We start from the raw sequence: 17,306 nt of genomic DNA, 5'->3' as shown, positions 1-17,306 counted from the left end.
CTCCATTCACTTTGTCTGAAATTTTTCAAAGTTAATGTCAAAGCCATGTTAAGTAAAAGAAGCTTGATCTTGCTCACACTGAAATCAATGGAAAACATCCATCAGCTCCATTAGTCATTCTCCATGAGCAGAGCCAAAGTAGTTCCCATTCTCACTCAGGAGGTCTCTGGTTTTTAAAAGTTCTGGCTGGTTGAAAATTCGTGCAGGAGGTAAACTATACTTAATACTGAAGGTCCATTAAACAGGCTGCAGCTCTACATACACAAGACATTTTCAGATTTATCTAAGACGAGGTAGGAATTCAACTGTTACTGGAATTTTGATTTTGAAAATAATTTCCCCATTTTGGGAGAGAACCTTCGTTATAACAAACACAACAATCCAAATAAATAACTCCTCTGGATATTAACTCTACATCATTTCCACCACCAGCACTTTCAAACTCCTGGTTGGGCTAATGGGAACCAAATCAGAGAATTTCTAATTCTGCTGTACGCACAACAAAGGCTGCAAGTTCTAGTAAACAAGTAGCAGAGAAAATTGTGAAGTTCTGAATTTTGACCAAAGGCTGCTGGGCTTCCAAGGTTAGGATGATGCAATATACAGAAATCCAGTCAGCCTTTCAAAGGAAGACCTCATCTGAGCAGAAATCAGCCTGTTTATGTTCCCTCAGTTTGCACCTAAAACCATAAGACAAGCAGAACCCTTTTTAAGAAGGTGTGGTATTTAAATCACACATAAACACACACAAAATTAGTTGCAACCAACATCAGAGCTTCTGTGTTGGTGCAAGCACCCTGAGCCAGTCACCTGCTGTGTTAAGGGAGAAAGATAATTTTGTAGAGCCTGCAGGTTCAGAAATGGCTAACAGCTCTAGCAATAACTACTACAGGTAGTAGCACAGAGGTACTGCCAAATATCTCCAGTACAACAACTCTGGGTGCTGCTGGATCACACAGGGAAGGAAAAGGGGCAGTGCATGGGCTCTTTCCAGACAGCATCTCTCACTGTGTCAGCTGCAGGAATCTGCAATGGGAAAGCCACAGGTCTGGCACAGGGGTGCATTTATTCCCTACTCAGGCAGTATCTGCAATCAATAGCTCTCAGCTAGCACAATGTGCTTTTAGAGCTGAAGGATTGGCTTCCCTGTGTGTAGCTGGAGCGTGCTGCTGAGGCTTGGCAGCACCCTGGTGAGCAGGGAGGGAGAAGCTGCAGCCCAGCAGAGCCTTGGAAGAGGCAATGTGAGTCACCAAGTGAGTCACACTCTCCCCCTGCATCTTTCCTGCAGAGAAACAGAGCTAAGTGCTCAGGAGAGGGCCCCTCCAGCCTCTGTGCTCACCTGAGGGCGAAGCTCACTCTACATAAATTATCCTTGATACACGTTTATCAAATTATTCTTGATACATGTTTATCTATCCAACACATCCTGCCTTGGAAACTGCACACTCTCCATATGCCACGCTCTTCTGCACCTCACAGCTCTTATTGTTAGAAAGTATTTCCTAACATCTAAGCTAAACATCCCCTGGTGCATGTTAAGTTCATGTTGTCCATAAAAACCAGTCTTGTCCGCTGCAGAAAATTTAGTTGTCTTTTCTAGACTAAACAACTCCACTCCTATCAGCATTTCCTGGCTGACTGGAGATCTAGAAGACCTGACCTTTTTTGCTGCTCTCTTCTGGACACTCTCCAACTTCAACTTCTATTCTTTAGTACTGATCTTGGCCAGTAATAAATCACTAGACTGTTTATGTGCCATTTCATGAACTGGCAGTTGAGATAAGAGTTCCTCACTTGCTCTCTCTGCTGAGCAAACAAGCCATTATGTTGACTTACACAAAAACCATGGTCTGAATAGGCCTTACATAAAGTGTGCTGATTATAAAAATGGTGTCTTTCTTCCCCCATCCCTGCCACCCACACCACTCACTGGTGCAAACTCTAGCCCTACATAAAGAAAGAGAATACCTGCTGCTGCAGACACACCAGTCCTTCTCTGTGTTTTCTTGTCCTGAGAGCTGGGAGGCATCTTCTTCTTCAGAGTGTTCGCACCAGCACAGAGCCCTGGCTGCAGAGTGAGGAGAGAAGGAAAGAATGCAGCTGACTGCCAGCCTGGGAACTCCTAAAGCTCACCCTGGCAATTCCCAAACCTGCCTGTGGAAATGCAGCAAAGGCCAGGCAAGGGTGGCTGGGAACATCCTGGAGGAGGGAGGGAGAAGGCAGTGAGGAAGTTAATGCAACTCAGAGCAGCTACATAAACATGCTCTGGGCAATCAGAAAGCTCTGAAATGTTCAGGTTTGAGCAGTGCAAAGGAACATATAGGAAAAGAACATATAGGAAAATCCAGCTATGAAATGAATCCCTGTGACAGTGCTGTCCCAGGCATTTCCTCCCTTGCATCACTTGTCTGTCTCACTGTTTTAGGGGCCAGGCCTGCCAAGCTCTCTTTGGGCAATGCTCACAACACACCTCCCACGGAGACAATACTGAACAGTTTGCAGAAGTACCCAGGCGGCCTGGGGCAGGATTCACACCCATGCAGCATTACTTGGTACCCTACCTGCCCTTGATCCACTTTGGCCAAAGCTTTGTCTTCATCTTTGCGTTCTTTGGCAAGAGGGTGGTCCTGGAAACCCTTTCGTTTCAGCTTTGCCATGGAGACCCAAGCTGGTTCAGAGGAGGCAGTTTCCAAATATGGAGAGACTTTTTCTACAAAAGAAGCATTTTTGAAGTAAAGAAGGGATTTAGGTCAAGTCAGTCTAAAGTTAGTTCTTCACATTTTAAATCCTTCAGCATCTGTAACACCCTTTGAACATGGTGGAGATAAAATTACCTTCCCTGATGATTTTGTCCTTGGCAATAACTGTTTTTTCTGTTTATTCTCCAGTGTTGGACTCAACTGTGCTTCTCTCTAAGTCAATGGCAGATGTCCCACTGAGATCACTGTGAACTGGAGTTTGCCTTTGAAACTACATCCTTCCATTGTAGATTCAATGAGTACTACAGTAATGATTTTTTAATTTAGGCAGTAATATACAGACTTCCTTGTCACTTTTAAAATATTTTAAATTAAATAATTGTTTAAAAAATAATCTCACCTAATGCAACTCCTAGTTAAGGTTTGAGCAGCTGCAGTCTGAATTTTTAACTAAAACTGCAGCAAGTTTTAAAAATCTGTGTTGAAACTCCAACTATATGTACAAATATCTCATACCAGAAATGTTTCAGAGGCATTAAGCCATTCTTCTTGCTGGAACACACCCTTCATTAAGATAAGCCAAGAATTCTCTTGACTGGCCAAATCATCAAGCCAATTAAATTATAGTGGTGATGAACTCAAGGCTGAATTTGGTTCTTAGCCAAGAAGATTTTAAAAAATTTTTTTGTGCTGCTCTGCCAAGGCTCTTTATATGACCACTGTTTTCCACAATGTTTGGATACAAATACAGCATAAATACCTGAAGGTTTATAACCATTTTGCTTCTTTGCCACTTCTTCTGATCTTGCCTTGGCAGGATTTTTGTCTTCTAGGAGATCTGGTTTTTTAACAACTGATTTTGTGTGGACAGGAAGGCTTGGAGGAGGCTTCCCAGTGCCCATCAGTTTCTGATCCTCCTTGACTGAAGCAGAAGCAGCAGCTGGAGCAGCTGGGGGGAGCAGCTTCAGGGGCTTGACACAGCTTTCATTCTGGTATTTCAGCAAAGATGAGGTTCTTCTTAGTCTGACCCCAAATGGGCTCTCAAAGTTTTGTGTTTCATGGTCAGCCCACTCCATGAAAGAATTCAAGTGCAGATCTCTGTCCTTACAATCTCGATCAAATCTCTCTGAGTTGGTTTTTGCTGATTCCTGCAGAGCTGCATCAAAACGTGAGGGCTCTTTTGTCATTCCTTCAAAGAACTCTGGTCTTATAGGGGATGTTGGAGAACTTCTGGAATAGGAATCTTCCTTTGAGTTTGAACCCCCTGAGAGAGACCTTTGCCATGCTGGTGCAATGGTGAATCTGACTGGTCTAGCAGAAGCAGTCTTCAGTGGAGTTTTTACATTTTCATCTGATGATTGGCTGCCTTCTGCTGCTTTTCTGTGAGAAGCTGCAGTGCTTACCTGGTGCTCCTTACTCACAGCATCAGAAGATACATTACTCTTCAAGCCAGCCAAACTTGAAGAGGCGAGACACCCAATGGAAAGTTTTCCAGAAACGCAAGATGTGTTGCCCTGTTGACTGCCTTGGTTGTTCTTTGGAACAGGAACCATTTCTGCTTTAGAACATGCTTCCAATTTACTGCAAGGTACCACACAAACTGCTTCTGAGACAGATGCAGCAGGGTCTATTTTTTTTTCTACACTGTCCTTGGATAACTGAAATTCCATAATTTCACAAGTTTCTTTGCCATTTTTTGCTACTGAACTCTTTTCAGACCTTAAATCAGCCCCTGTCTTGATGTCAGAACAAGACTCTGCATCAGCTACTGCAGCTTGTGGAGCATCTGAGACAGCATGGCTGGAATGATTCCCAGCAGTACCAAAGCAGAGTTCTTCTTTGCCACTGAACAGGGGATCCCCCTTTTCCTTTGCTTTAATGTTTAGATCCACAGAATTTACTGAGGAACTTTGTGCAACATCTGGCAATATATCCAAGCCAGATGTTTCCACACCACTGCTGAACGAGTCAGCTGTGGGTATGTCTGGAGACACAGCAGCTTCTCCTTCAAGCTGCTGCAGCTCTGGAAGTGCAGGTGCTTCAGCACTGGTACTTTGAGGATGCATTTTTGATTCATGAGCAGACCCATCTGCAGAGCACATCACTCCTGCATTGTGGTGTCCTTGCAGGTTCACAGGAGAAGGCTCAGGCCTCAGGAGGAGTGTGGCTCCTTTGTAGGGATGGCGCACACCAGGAAGGCTCCCATGCTCCTGCAGCAAAGCACAGGGGTCTTCTGCCACAGGTGGGGGACCACAGGACTCAGGGGCAGTATCAGAGGAGGATTTTACTCCTGGTGTCTCCTTAAAACAACCTCCCTTTGCACAGGGTCCCACCTGGGCTGGTAATCCTGCATTAAACAGAGGAAAAGAGTGTGCACTTAAAGGGGACAATCCAGACATCATCTGTATGCATTGCAGATAGTGCAGTCCTGTAACAGGAATGCCCCATCTCTGGGCACTGCTGACTGATAAATAAGCTGGTTCAGAGCCTGTTCAGAAATGGGCTCTCCAAGTGAGGGATTAATAAAGTTTCAATTTGAACACACCTAATCCAGGGAGCGACTGAAAGTTGCTGTCTGTTTCAGGTGCACACATTAGTTGCTGTTTAGCTGTTTCCTGTGCATGCCCTTAGCTGCAAGACTACCAGCCAGATTTCTCTAGATATTTCTGCATGTGTGTGCCTAGAAAAGCCACCTACAATGACTGGGAGAATTCTCTCTGGGTGAGTGGCAAAGGAAGATCCAGTAAACAGACGCCAACCAAAGTCACCTGACACACACAACATATAATGCTGTGGTTAAGGTTTTTCTGAGTGTCAAGGAACTCAGTTTCACACACTGAGGTCCAGCCAGCTGTGTAGGACATGTGCTTCTGAACATGATGCTTTCAGCTCTTTTTTTAGTGCTGCCCTCAAAGCTCACCACTTCAGCATCACTTTGTTGATTTTTTTTCATCACAACAATTCAGCAGCCAGGATTGGTTTTATGTTATAGAACCAAAAGATGCCAAGTTTGGAAGGACTAACAATTCAAACAGGTCCTGTCAGTGCTATACAGAAGAGTTCAAGCACCCAAAGCAGCAATACCTGTGTCTTCATTACCTTCCCCATCACTTTTATGCTTGCCACTCTCAAGTAATTCTGTTGAATTTCCCTTCCTTTCTGGAGCTGCAGGAAGACAAGTCTCATTTTCCAGCTGTTTCACCTAAAGAAGTGAAGATGCTGTAATTAAAGAATTATGCACAAAAATGGCAGTTTATACACATGCATTTCTATGAATACTCAAATCACAGAAACAAAGCCTCCCTCCTGTAATTTACCAACATTCTGGGTAATGTACTATTCTACTTAAGAACTAGATTTGTAAAACTAGACTTAGGCCTCTATAAAACTGACATTTAGCTTTTCAAACACCAGAAGTCTTTTTACAAATGAAGCTTAACCCACAATTTTTGGATAAATAATGAAAACCAAAAATTGTGGTCTTTTTCAGTTTTCATGATATTAAATTTTCAGAGTCTTTTTTGGTTGGTTGATTGGTTGGTGCAAAAGAGGTGTTTTCCCTTCTTCCAATGGAAGAAGTAAACACACATGGATAGGAAAGAAAAAAGAAATTAAAATAATAATTAAAAACTCACACTTATTTCCTTCTGCCCAGTGATTCTTTGGCAAAAAACACCCACCTGGAGGGGCAGCAGGTGCTTGTTGGTGAAGCCCCTCTGCCTGCGAGGGTTGATGGCAATCCTGTGCCTGGCTGCAGAGGTGTCCAGGCAGCCCAGGGGACTGGCAGGGGTGGTGAAATCCACAGGAAGGGAGCTGCTGCCTCCTGCCCCGGGGGTGCCAGAGGATGAAGGACTGATGGGCCTGGAGGAAGCTCCAGAAGGGATCTGTAACACAGAAATACAATGCTGTTGCCACATTTCCCTTCACAGAGGAAAGCAAGGCGCAATTCTTCCCGAGGATTTCTGAGATTCACATTCTCGGAACCTCAAAGAAAGAAAAGACAATTCTTATTTCATTTGCTGTGCCTGTGTTTGTGCCAAAGTAGAATGCAACATGGGGATTGTTCATCCATAGTGATGGTGTTTTGTTTCCTTGGCCTGCCAGGGCCAGGTGTGTGTGTGTGTGTGTTGGGACTGTCACTGACAGCCACCAGATTCTGTGCAGTGTATGCAGGGCTGAGTGCTTGGCAGATTCTGTTTTAGATGTATAGAATAATATAGTATAATAAAGTAATTAATTAGCCTTTTGATATCTTTGGAGTCCTCCTCATCATTGTCTCCCCTTTGTCGGAGTCGCCTTTGATTTGCAATACAATGCTCTGTATATTTTGCTTTGCTTCCCCACATCTCTGGAACATTTCCTTTGTTAGCTCATTCCATTTCAGAAGCTTGAAATGGCCATAGTTTCGGGCATAAATCCTCATATTAAAATGCATGCCTAAAGTCATCTGTGCAGAGAGATCGCTGGGTTCTGTGAGTTCAGCTGAGCACACAGCACGTAACACAGAAGGAAAATCGCTGTCTCTGCCACAGGGAGAGCCTCAGCCCGTCCCCACCCCAGGTCCCATCTGCAAAGCCCTTTGCATTTTGTGCGCACACCAGCAGGAGACACTGCTGCCCTTTGTACAGCTGCCTCTTCATCCCAGTAACGCGACCCACCGCACAAATCCATTATTTAAAAGCCACAGAAATAGCACGGATGCTTGCTCCTCATTATCTCTAAGAAAGCTGCCATAGCCACTTTTGTCTTTCAATATCAACTTTCAGGAAAATCAAATGCTTTTCAGAACATCAGAACCATCCTCCAGACAGTGCTGTGGATCTCATTCTCACAGCAGCGCTGCTCTGGGGAACTGAACAGCAGCAACCTAGGATTGTGCAATCAAAATAGATTACAGAAATGTTTGTACTAAAGCCCCCTAAAAGTGAAGTTTCAGTGGTTTTGCTACTGTTTTGAAAGACCAAACTTTCTGGAACACTTGCAAAATGCCAAAGAAGCTTCATTCATAAAGCTGGGTGACACTCGGCCATTGCACTGTGCCTGGCATTTGCAGCTTAGATTTGTTTAAGCTTAGGATGTAACACAGCATTTCAAACACGTGTGCTAATGGAGTTTAAAAGATCATGAAAACATCTTCACATCTCATTGACAAAAACTGTCAAGGTACATCAAAAATATATGACCTCTGCAAATTTTTCCAATCTGGTCAAGGACTCTGTTGTTCTGAGAGCAGAACGTGCTGCTTCTCATGGTCATTTATCATCCAAAGAAAATTTCAAATTAAAACACACCCTTTCCTGTGGAATACCTGCCATCAGGAAAGGCTGGTCCTACAATCATTTCCCATGATAAGAGAGATGGAGGGCATTGCTCACAAGCCACTGCTGATGGGAAGATGTGATTGATATGGGGGCCCTGGGATACGGGAGCAGAATTGAAGAGCTTTGCCTGGTCCAATGTTTTGTGTAACTTTATAGATTTGTACTGTCACAGAGCTGCCTCTGTGCTGTTCACACAAACTACTTACCAATAGATTTCTGCCTGTCTATTTCTTATTGAAAACCCTGAGAGGTACATTTTAAATATCATTTCCCTTGCTCTGGACTCTTAAAGAATTGTTTCCTAGGATACACTGTACCCAGAATAAATTTAAAAAATAAAATTACTGTCCTGGCTCCATACAGACTCCACATATGCCATCTCAGGGAAGCTTATTATCAGGAAAAGGAGCTATTTACCTGTTCATCTTCACTGTCTGTCCCTCCTAAACTCAAAGAGCTATGACGCTGAACAGGGTTGGAGGACTGTGGGATAAAAGGAGGAAGAGGGTAAGTCAGGGGAAGTGTCACACTGAATCATCTTGAGCTAGATATCCAGTGCTAATTATGAGAAAACACAAGAGGAAAAATAAAGGAAGGGTCACTGGGTCCCTGCCTTACACAGTGGGTTTAATTTCTTCATTGGCATCAAACAAAGCAGGGGAGATTTCCCGCATTGAGATACACCAGGAAGGCTGACCACAGGAGGCAGTACATTTCATAAAGTTATTTTGGGTTATTGTTTTAAAATAATCAGATTTACAAATTCTCACAAGTTCACTGAAATCTGAAATCACACATCTGCTAATGATAGAGGTCAGAGTTCTGGTCTACATAAAAGCATGGAAAATTGTGCACAGAAAAGGTTTTGTAGAGTCAATTTCTAGATACACCTCAGAGCGAAAAGCCCACAATCCATATGGATATTTCTTCTGGTTCTAACTGATCTGTCCCATCATGTACAAACAAACAAAATGGTTTTCCCCTCCCCTAGGCAGATTCTCTCTTTTCTGTATGGATGGTCAATTATACCTTGTTTGGCGAATCTGTCAGAACTTCATGAAGGGTTGAAATTTCAGGAGGGCTCCTAGGTAAACCATCATCTTCAGAAACAGCACCTGCATCTTCCAGTTTTTTCCCAGTTATAACAAGAGGAGGTGATCCAAGTTTGACATTCTGCTGAAGCTGAAGCTGTGGTTGAAATACAGAATATAAACTTTCAATGATGTAATTTAAAGATGTTCTGGACATTGTAAGCCAGATGCCTAACTAAAAGATATGCAGAATTTTTTCGTTAACAGAAAAACTTGAAGAAACAGACCATTTATAGAAAAGAGCCATTAATAAAATTTTATCCAGCTACATTCATCAAGGACCCATCATTAAAACTGGTGTTGGCATAAAATTAAAAGTAAAATCAGTTTTATTCAGTAATTTAGCAAAAGGAGACAGGAATTTCACCATTCCAGAAAATTTACTACAGATTAACTCCTTTAAATTAAAAACTTTCAAATTCCAGATTTAATTACTTAGTCACATTAATTTAGGTATTTATGTGACTAAATATAACAAAGTATTGCCAGTCAACATTCCCAATCCCAGGTTTATGTAGTCACCTTTCCCTCACAAAGCCCTTCCAAATCTGAGAGCTTGTTACAACCTTTTCCCACACAAGTAGCTGAGTCACAATTTTTATACAATACCAAATTAATTTAATTTCTGATCCACCCTAATGAATTACTTGTTAATTTCCCCCACCATCACATCCTGGTCTACAGCAGGAATGGTAACAGCAACCAAGAACAACTTTGTTTGTAAAGGAGAGTGGGGATTCTTTTCCAAGATTCACAAAAGAATGCTCTGGCCGGCCCTGACCCTACAAAAATACAACAAAGTCTGCAGGCTCAGGAGCAGCCAGATGTTCCCTCAAACTGAAAATGTTCAGATCTCAGGAAACACCATCACTAAAATTCTTGGCCTAAGTCTGTCAGCTGTGACAAAGCTGGAATAGAAACAAGGTCTGAGCACAAACTTTGTCCTTCAACTGAAAACATCTCAGCAGAATATTCCCAAGATAAACATGCAGACTTAATTTCTCTGTTTCTTTGCTTATTAAACCATATTGGGTAGTTTTAAGCCTAGTTTTGTGTTTTCCTGCAATCTATGCAGTCATTTACATCTCTGTAAAATAGACATAAAAAGCTGCAATTCTTATTCAGCAAGGTTCATTTACAATGCAATTCCTATAGATCTAGCTGCCACACAGGGTAACAAATGTCTAGAACACCAATACCCCCTTCAAACAGCTTCCTTTTGCAATTTATGGGCAATATATTGCAATACTGTGATATATGGGCAACACAAGGCATACAACATAAGTGTGCACTTAATGGGAAGGAAAAAACAGAAAGTCAATTTTGCTTTGGTCTCTTTTCACAACTTCCTGTCTTAGATTTATTAAATTTATTACATGCAGACAGCAAAGTGTGTGGGGGAAACTGAATTTGCATTCTGTCTTCTACTGGTAGAAGTTAATTTACATTGCTAAGAAAGTATCTGCTTTTATTAGTGCTTGGCTTTTATTCTGACAAGAGTCAAGCTCACAGAAAAAGCCTGTCTGTCAGAGCTACAAAAATAATGCTGGCAGTATTACATTACTGTGCAGTGTGATGGATGGGGAGAGGGCACAGTGGACTGCAAACAGCATGAAAAAAGCTTTTTTTCCCCCAACAATGTTCTGTAATATACAAACATGTTTTCTTCTGCTACTCCTTCAGTTATACAAAAAATATCTTTGCCTGTTTTACAGCCTTAGAGAGGAACGAGTCCCTCTGTGCATCTTCTATTACTTAACATGTGACTCAATTGTCTTTTGCAACATGAAGCTCACACTGAGCAAAGGAGGAATTTCAATGACCTTTGGCTCCTTTATCAACCATTTGTATTCAGTCTCTGGAAAAACCTTAAACTTTTATCTGAGTGTTCCAAGCTGGGCAGTTAGTGAAATATAATTAATATAATCAACAGTTCATAAGGGAGCTGTCAAGGAGGGTTCAGTGTTGCCTTGGAAGAAGGAAATGACCCAGCAGAATACAGTATCCTTTGCTAGCAGAGACCAAGAGAATAAATACATAAATAAAGCTGTCAGAGCATCCTGACATATCCATCATCCCACACACTCACACAGCCACTGGCACTACCATGAATAGTGAAAACATCTGAGCCAGAACTGCCAAAAAGAGTAATACAAATAATATTTAAAGAATAATAGTGTAAGGGACACACTACAGTATAAATAAATGGCCTTAACCCAAAGGCAGTAGCTATGAAGTAAAGAACATAAATCCCATTGGAAGACGACACACTTAATAAAGAAAGTTTCCAAGAGTTCACAAACTGGATTCACATCACACACTATGAGATCTGGGCAAGGCTGGAAGCACCAGGACTGCTCAAAAATTCAGCTTCCAAGAGGCAGAGTAGATCCAAAAGTAGCAAATTTGGCTTTAGACACTTCAGAGAGCAAAATCCTAAGGCACACAGCAAAAGGAATCAAGCAACAGACTTTCCTGGGAGACAGCTGACAAACAGCAGCACTGCTGACGAGGGGATGATGTTCTCACCTGCAAAGTTCTCACTCTCCCAGGCCTGTTTTCCTGAGACAAGACATCACCTGTCACATTTCCTGGTGCAGACTCCAAAATGAAGACACTGTCGTGGGACAAGGCTTTGTTCCCCATGCTACCCTTGGGCCTGGAAAGGAAGGAATGAGCAGTCATGCACTGGGCACATCCCCACACCAGGGCAGAGGGAGGATAGAGAGGCCAGAGGGGGATGCATCATGCTTCACTTCAGATTTGTGCATGGTTAGGACAGTCACTGTTTGCTTCTTTTATATCAGAAGGGAGGAGGAACAAATGTCCCTTTGCAATGCACTCAGCATCTGCATTGAGCACACAGCTCAGTTTGCTGACTAGAGAGGGAGTCCAGTGTGATTAGATCCCGTGTTAGGAGTGAGGTGGATGCAAAGCACCCCAAGAAAGGTGCAGAAAGGACAACAGGAGTTCCCTGCCCTCCTTTGGTGGCAGTGTGGCTAACATGAGACATTCAGGACACAGCTTTTGCAGCCTGGTGTGTGCCATACCTGCCAAAGATGGTGTATTGGTTTTTTCCTTCTTGTAAATGTGGGCAGAAAATTTAACTTTGATATATTAACAAACTTGACTCGAATCCTCTCATGTCCAGCAATAAAACCAGTTGCATTCACCCATATCCTAAATATTATTTTGGTGTATTAAAAAAGGTAGATGGGACAATGTCCATGGCTACAGTTACAGAGCCATCAATGGCCAGGTTAAAGTGTAGGGTGAGACATTCCTGCTCTGTTTCTGTGCTCGTTGGCTGTTCAGCCCAGTGAAGCAATGATGAGTTCCCACAGCAGCTGTTAACTGAGTTGTAATTACCTGAGATTGATTGGGCTTGGGCTATTAAGTTATGCAGAGCAAATTTTTTTTGCACTTGAGTGGCACAACAAGGAAAGCTCCAAATAATTTATTAACCAAGTTCCACCAGCATAGGCAGGTACTGTTTGTACATTACTTTGTCCAAAAGACAACAAGGATAGCCTCTACCAGGATTTCATCCCAGTCTTGAACTGGAAAGCATCATAGAATATTTTCTCATTGTTGGCCATGAGACTATTAACAAATACAAATTACAAGGATTCCTTGGCTCAGATGCTGCACAGGCAATGCTTTCCTCTGAAAGTTTGACTCTGGGGAACAGAGGATGATTAGGAACACAATTCTGACATGAGAAGTTCAGTATGTCAAAGTTCTTCTGCAAGGAAATCAAATAGGCTCTTTGCCTAACCATAGATTCTCTCTTTATTTAGAAGCTGAGAAAGACTGCAAACATTCATTAAGCAAATGCACTACATTAAAAAACCCCAAACAAATTACTCTTTTTCCTCCTGCATCCCCCTTCTTTACATCTCCAGAGACACCTCTCCTAGCTGCTGGACTAACCCATCTGCTGCCCCAAAGGTGTAGTCAGTCAGTCTGCAGTTGTACACAGCCTCACTGCAGGACAAAATAAATTTGCTGTAAGTTTATGTTGTGTTGAAGGCAATCAGAGCTGTTTCTCTCACAGCACAGGTCAGAGTTTGTGCTTCCTCCCGTTACACACCATGGTTAATGTCTGTGTAAGTCTGCAGGACAGCAGCTCTACACACAAGAAAGGCACTTGCCTTATTTCATCATTAACGAAGCCATCCTATTCTTTTGTGTCTGATTTTATAGTCCTTTTCAGCATGAGAGGTACTCCATATGGGCAAGGCATAATTTTACTGCATTAAGAAAAACTGTCATGCAGCTTTTATTTACTGCAATGTATGTTCATTATTAGCTGGCATATTTTATTTATTGCAAAGAATGCATGTGCATTAGGATGTATTTGCCTTTCCATCTGGAGAATTCTTTACCCATAAGGGCTGAGGTCTCCTTGTTCTTAAGACTGCCAGTGCAAGATCTCTGTCTTTTTTGTCTTTTTCTCTCTCTGCATATGTATCAGATGTGTTGGCAAGAGAATTACTGTATTTTCTTCTGGCAGTCACCAGAATAAAAAAAACCCCCAAAAACCATAGGATTAAATATAGAATTAACTGCAGCTTTAGTACACTCTTATGTGCAAATCCACATCCCTCTGTAATTCCAGGCTGTACATGTATATGTATATGTATATGTATATTTCTGCTGAAGCTAAAGATGCACTAACTAAAGCCCAGATGTTTCAGCCATTGCCTGTCCACACTGATTTCCCTCTACAAATGCTCAATTCATTCCTGTGTATCAACATTCAAGCTTCCCACCAAACCAGAGGAAATGATGGGACTCTAGGCTTGCAAACCTCCTTACATGCTGCAGGGGTGGCTGACACAAAACCAGGGCCCTTCAGTTGTTATCTGTGCCTAAAGGGCTAGGTAAGAAAGTTAAAGAAGCAATCACACACTGATAATATACCAGAAATACTTTTCTCTTTACTGTAGCCATGACAGAGGGCATCACTGATGCTGAAAATCACCCACACAACTTCACAGTCTTTTCTGTACTAGCAGTACTCATTCACCATCCTCTTCTTGTAAAGGTGCTGCTGGCCAAACCCTCCCGGATGGATTTCAAACACCAAAAACAATCAGAGCAATGTGGGCTATCTGCACTCTTGGGCTAAGGGTTGGATCACCCTGCCCTGCTGCCCTCCCCCTCCTTTCCAGGCTGACTCCTCGAGCTCTAGCAAAGAAAGAGGAAATTCCTGGAATTCCTTCATCAGCATTAGGGCTTGTTTTGCACAAATTTGGACAGAGGCTGCTCCTAAGGGGCCAACTCATGCTTTCATCCGACTGCTGTGAGAGGTCCACTTTTATTTATTTTCCTTCCCTGGCAGCTTACCCAGCCTCCCCCGGTGAATGAAGTGCAGCAGTGTTGAGCACAGCGAGGCTGACATCGCTGCTGGACTGGCAAGGTTTTAAATTACTCTCTCCCCTGGGAGCTGGAGGTTCTTTCCTTTTCTTCTTGGCAAAGAAGTTCTTGAAAGTCTGGAATTTGGATTTTTTCTTTCCTGCAACATGAAAAAAAAAGAAAACTTAGGAAAGTTGGCAGTATTGCTTAACTTGGGTAATGTTATCTCTCAAATCCTGGAGGAAGCCTCAAAGCCAGAGCAGCCCATTCAGTGTCAGTCAGCTCCTCGGTAAATAATTCAGTGCTGGAATCCAGTGAAAGGTGAAGCTTCAGTTCCTACATTTGGTTCCTCTAGAGCAACACTGGCATTAAGCTGACAATAGTGGTACCTACCAGGGTTCCAGTCTATGCAAAAATATACCTTATATAGAAAATGTATCTATCTGCAACTGATAGGTGATCATGCCTGGTGTATTTTCAATAAAAATTGCTGTCAATGTCTAAGTATTAATGCTCTTTACTTAGTTTGGTTTAGTTCTGCTTACTCTTTATTCTGTGCTCTAAGGAGACAGCACCTAAAGGACATTCAGCATTGGCAAAAAAGATTGAAGCTGGAAAAAGAATTTATAAACTCCAAAACCAAAATATCTGTTTCCACATTAAATAAACACATTAAAAAACTGTCACAAAATAAAATCAACAACTCCTCCAGGGACAAAGAAGCAAACTTAAATTAAGACATTGTCTTGCAGGACATGCGAGCCCCAAACAGAGCAGCCCTAAGACCACAATTGGAAAAGTGTTAATTCAGTTTCAGATTTTCCATAGTCCAAATGAAAATACAAAAAGAATTTTAAAACCCCACCATGAAACATCACTGATCTTTCATTATTAATAGGATCGAAGATAATTCAACATTCTTATGTATATTTTTTTTCAGCACACAAGTCCTGCATTTTGTCCCTGACCCTGACACTGAGGGGTCACTTTGAGTGGTTTGGGCCAAACTATTGTACTGAGACCCCTGTGATTGACTTAAATACATACTCAGAGCAATAACATCATTGCTTATCTGAGCCAACTTCATTGTTGAAATAATACTTCACAGCAGTTGGCATAACACATGCCCACAGCTGGAGGATTCCTTCATAAGCAGGGCATTATTTCAAGACAATTATTTTCTCTCCCAGCAATGATTTAGTTGGTGATGCTCTGTCTCAACGTGTGCCCTGTACGTGCAGGGATCTGTGCCAATGGGCCTTATCTGGGCTGAAAGTGCCACCACACAGCTGCAGCAGACAGTGGCCACTTTGAGAGACAAACAATGACACTGACATCCACTCCCCCTGTCTCCTCCCTGCTCCTCAGCCCAGTGCCAGCACCACGTGTCAGGACACACGAGGACATTGCCACAGTGTCCCCATGCCTGGTGACACTGCCACCCCTGTGCAGAGCCACCAAAGTCCTGCAGCTGCTGCCCAAGTGACCTGGGCTGCTCCTGAGGCCAAAGCAGCTTTCAAACCATGGAAAGGGAGCTCTCACTGCAGTCCCTCAATAACAACGGGATGTGGCTGCTCTTGGGGAGGGTTTATCAGTGGAAGGCCTTGTTATCTTCCACTGCTGCTTATCAGGCAATAAATGAATGAGACAGCCACAGAAAACACACAGATTGTATTGCTGTGGCCCAGAGGTGATCCCAAGGGTTTGGGGTTTGTTAAAACTCCCAGAGGGCTCAATGAGCCTCATGCTGCAGCTGGAGCAAGAACTGGCAGGACAGGACAGATCACACAACAGGACACAGAGCCTCTCCAGTAAAACAAGCATTGCCAGTGTGCCTCAGAGCCTTTAGAAAACATCCTGACCATTCCTGTCTTCCCTATCCACAACTAGACAATGTGTGTGGTATTCTTCCAGGAAACTTGTCAAAGCTGATCTGGTTTATCTTAGATAGGCAAAACAAAAGTTTAAGGAGTTTAATTGAAGCAGCTCCCCAAAATTATCAATTCTGCAATGTCTGCTAACACAGTCAATGACTCCAAGAATGAAATGGCAAACTTTGAGACAGGCAAAGAGCTCTGCAACTCAAAAGCTCTCATCTAAATGAGAAACAAGGACATGGACATTGGTCATGTACACTGGGGAACTGTCAGCTGTACTGACAGAAAGCAAGCTGGATTCTAGCGCAGGCACTATTGATGAGCTTCATTAGATGCTGGCATTTCCAGAGAACCAGGAAAACGTTAAAAAAAACTAACCAAACCAAAAACCCACACCAAAAAACCCACCACACAGCAGCAAGTGATCCTAAGGATGTTGGAGAGAAACAGACATAAGTCTTGCCACAAAAGCAAACATTGCCAAGGTACTGCTCCAAATACCTGTCTAATCAGAAGTGGTGCTGACTGTAGAACGGAGGCTGCAGAAAGGATTTCCAAACACTGCCAGGGAGCAATCCCCAGCTGGCATGGGACAGCTCTTGTACCATTGTGCAACAGAGAGGATCTGATGCAGACACATCGGGCACTTCAGTGCCTCCTCTAGACTCCAATTTATTACTGGTGTGTGGGGTACATCCCCTCCAGCAATAACTCCTCTTCCACCATGCTCTGCTCAGCTGCAAACATTCAGCTGCCTCAGATGAATGAGAAGACAGCAAGTTTCCCTGCAGTTCCAGAGGCCGGCACTTGCCATATTATTATGTAAAATATATCAAATCACTGCTGGGCACTTAGTGCTGGGTGCAGATGAAAGCCGTGGGACTTTTCTGTGAGAGAGCAAAAAGGACATGGCACAGAAATGCAATGCTCTTGTTTGCTCCCTGCTGGGAACAGCTG

General features: G+C 42.8%; 1 protein-coding gene across 6 annotated transcripts in view; it reads right to left on the bottom strand.

Moving 5' to 3' along the window:
- The window catches only part of KIAA1210 (KIAA1210 ortholog), a 67,875-nt gene that overhangs the window by 20,237 nt on the left and 30,332 nt on the right, over positions 1 to 17,306 (bottom strand). For 5 of the 6 annotated variants that reach the window (XM_074551562.1, XM_074551561.1, XM_014265367.3 and 2 more), the window contains exons 3-11: positions 14,464 to 14,632; positions 11,641 to 11,770; positions 9,050 to 9,208; positions 8,438 to 8,503; positions 6,380 to 6,583; positions 5,784 to 5,901; positions 3,460 to 5,046; positions 2,562 to 2,710; positions 1,969 to 2,068 (exon numbers count right to left, since the gene is read on the bottom strand). In XM_074551562.1, the coding sequence (XP_074407663.1) occupies positions 1,969 to 2,068; positions 2,562 to 2,710; positions 3,460 to 5,046; positions 5,784 to 5,901; positions 6,380 to 6,583; positions 8,438 to 8,503; positions 9,050 to 9,208; positions 11,641 to 11,770; positions 14,464 to 14,632 (2,682 nt within the window). The remainder of the gene's footprint in view (positions 1 to 1,968; positions 2,069 to 2,561; positions 2,711 to 3,459; positions 5,047 to 5,783; positions 5,902 to 6,379; positions 6,584 to 8,437; positions 8,504 to 9,049; positions 9,209 to 11,640; positions 11,771 to 14,463; positions 14,633 to 17,306) is intronic. The other variant, XM_014265365.3, reaches the window with a different exon arrangement.

Source organism: Zonotrichia albicollis, chromosome 14, assembly GCF_047830755.1.
Source record: "Zonotrichia albicollis isolate bZonAlb1 chromosome 14, bZonAlb1.hap1, whole genome shotgun sequence".
In the NCBI taxonomy this organism is placed as follows: Eukaryota; Metazoa; Chordata; class Aves; order Passeriformes; family Passerellidae; genus Zonotrichia; species Zonotrichia albicollis.
This window is presented reverse-complemented; position numbering and strand designations above follow the sequence as displayed.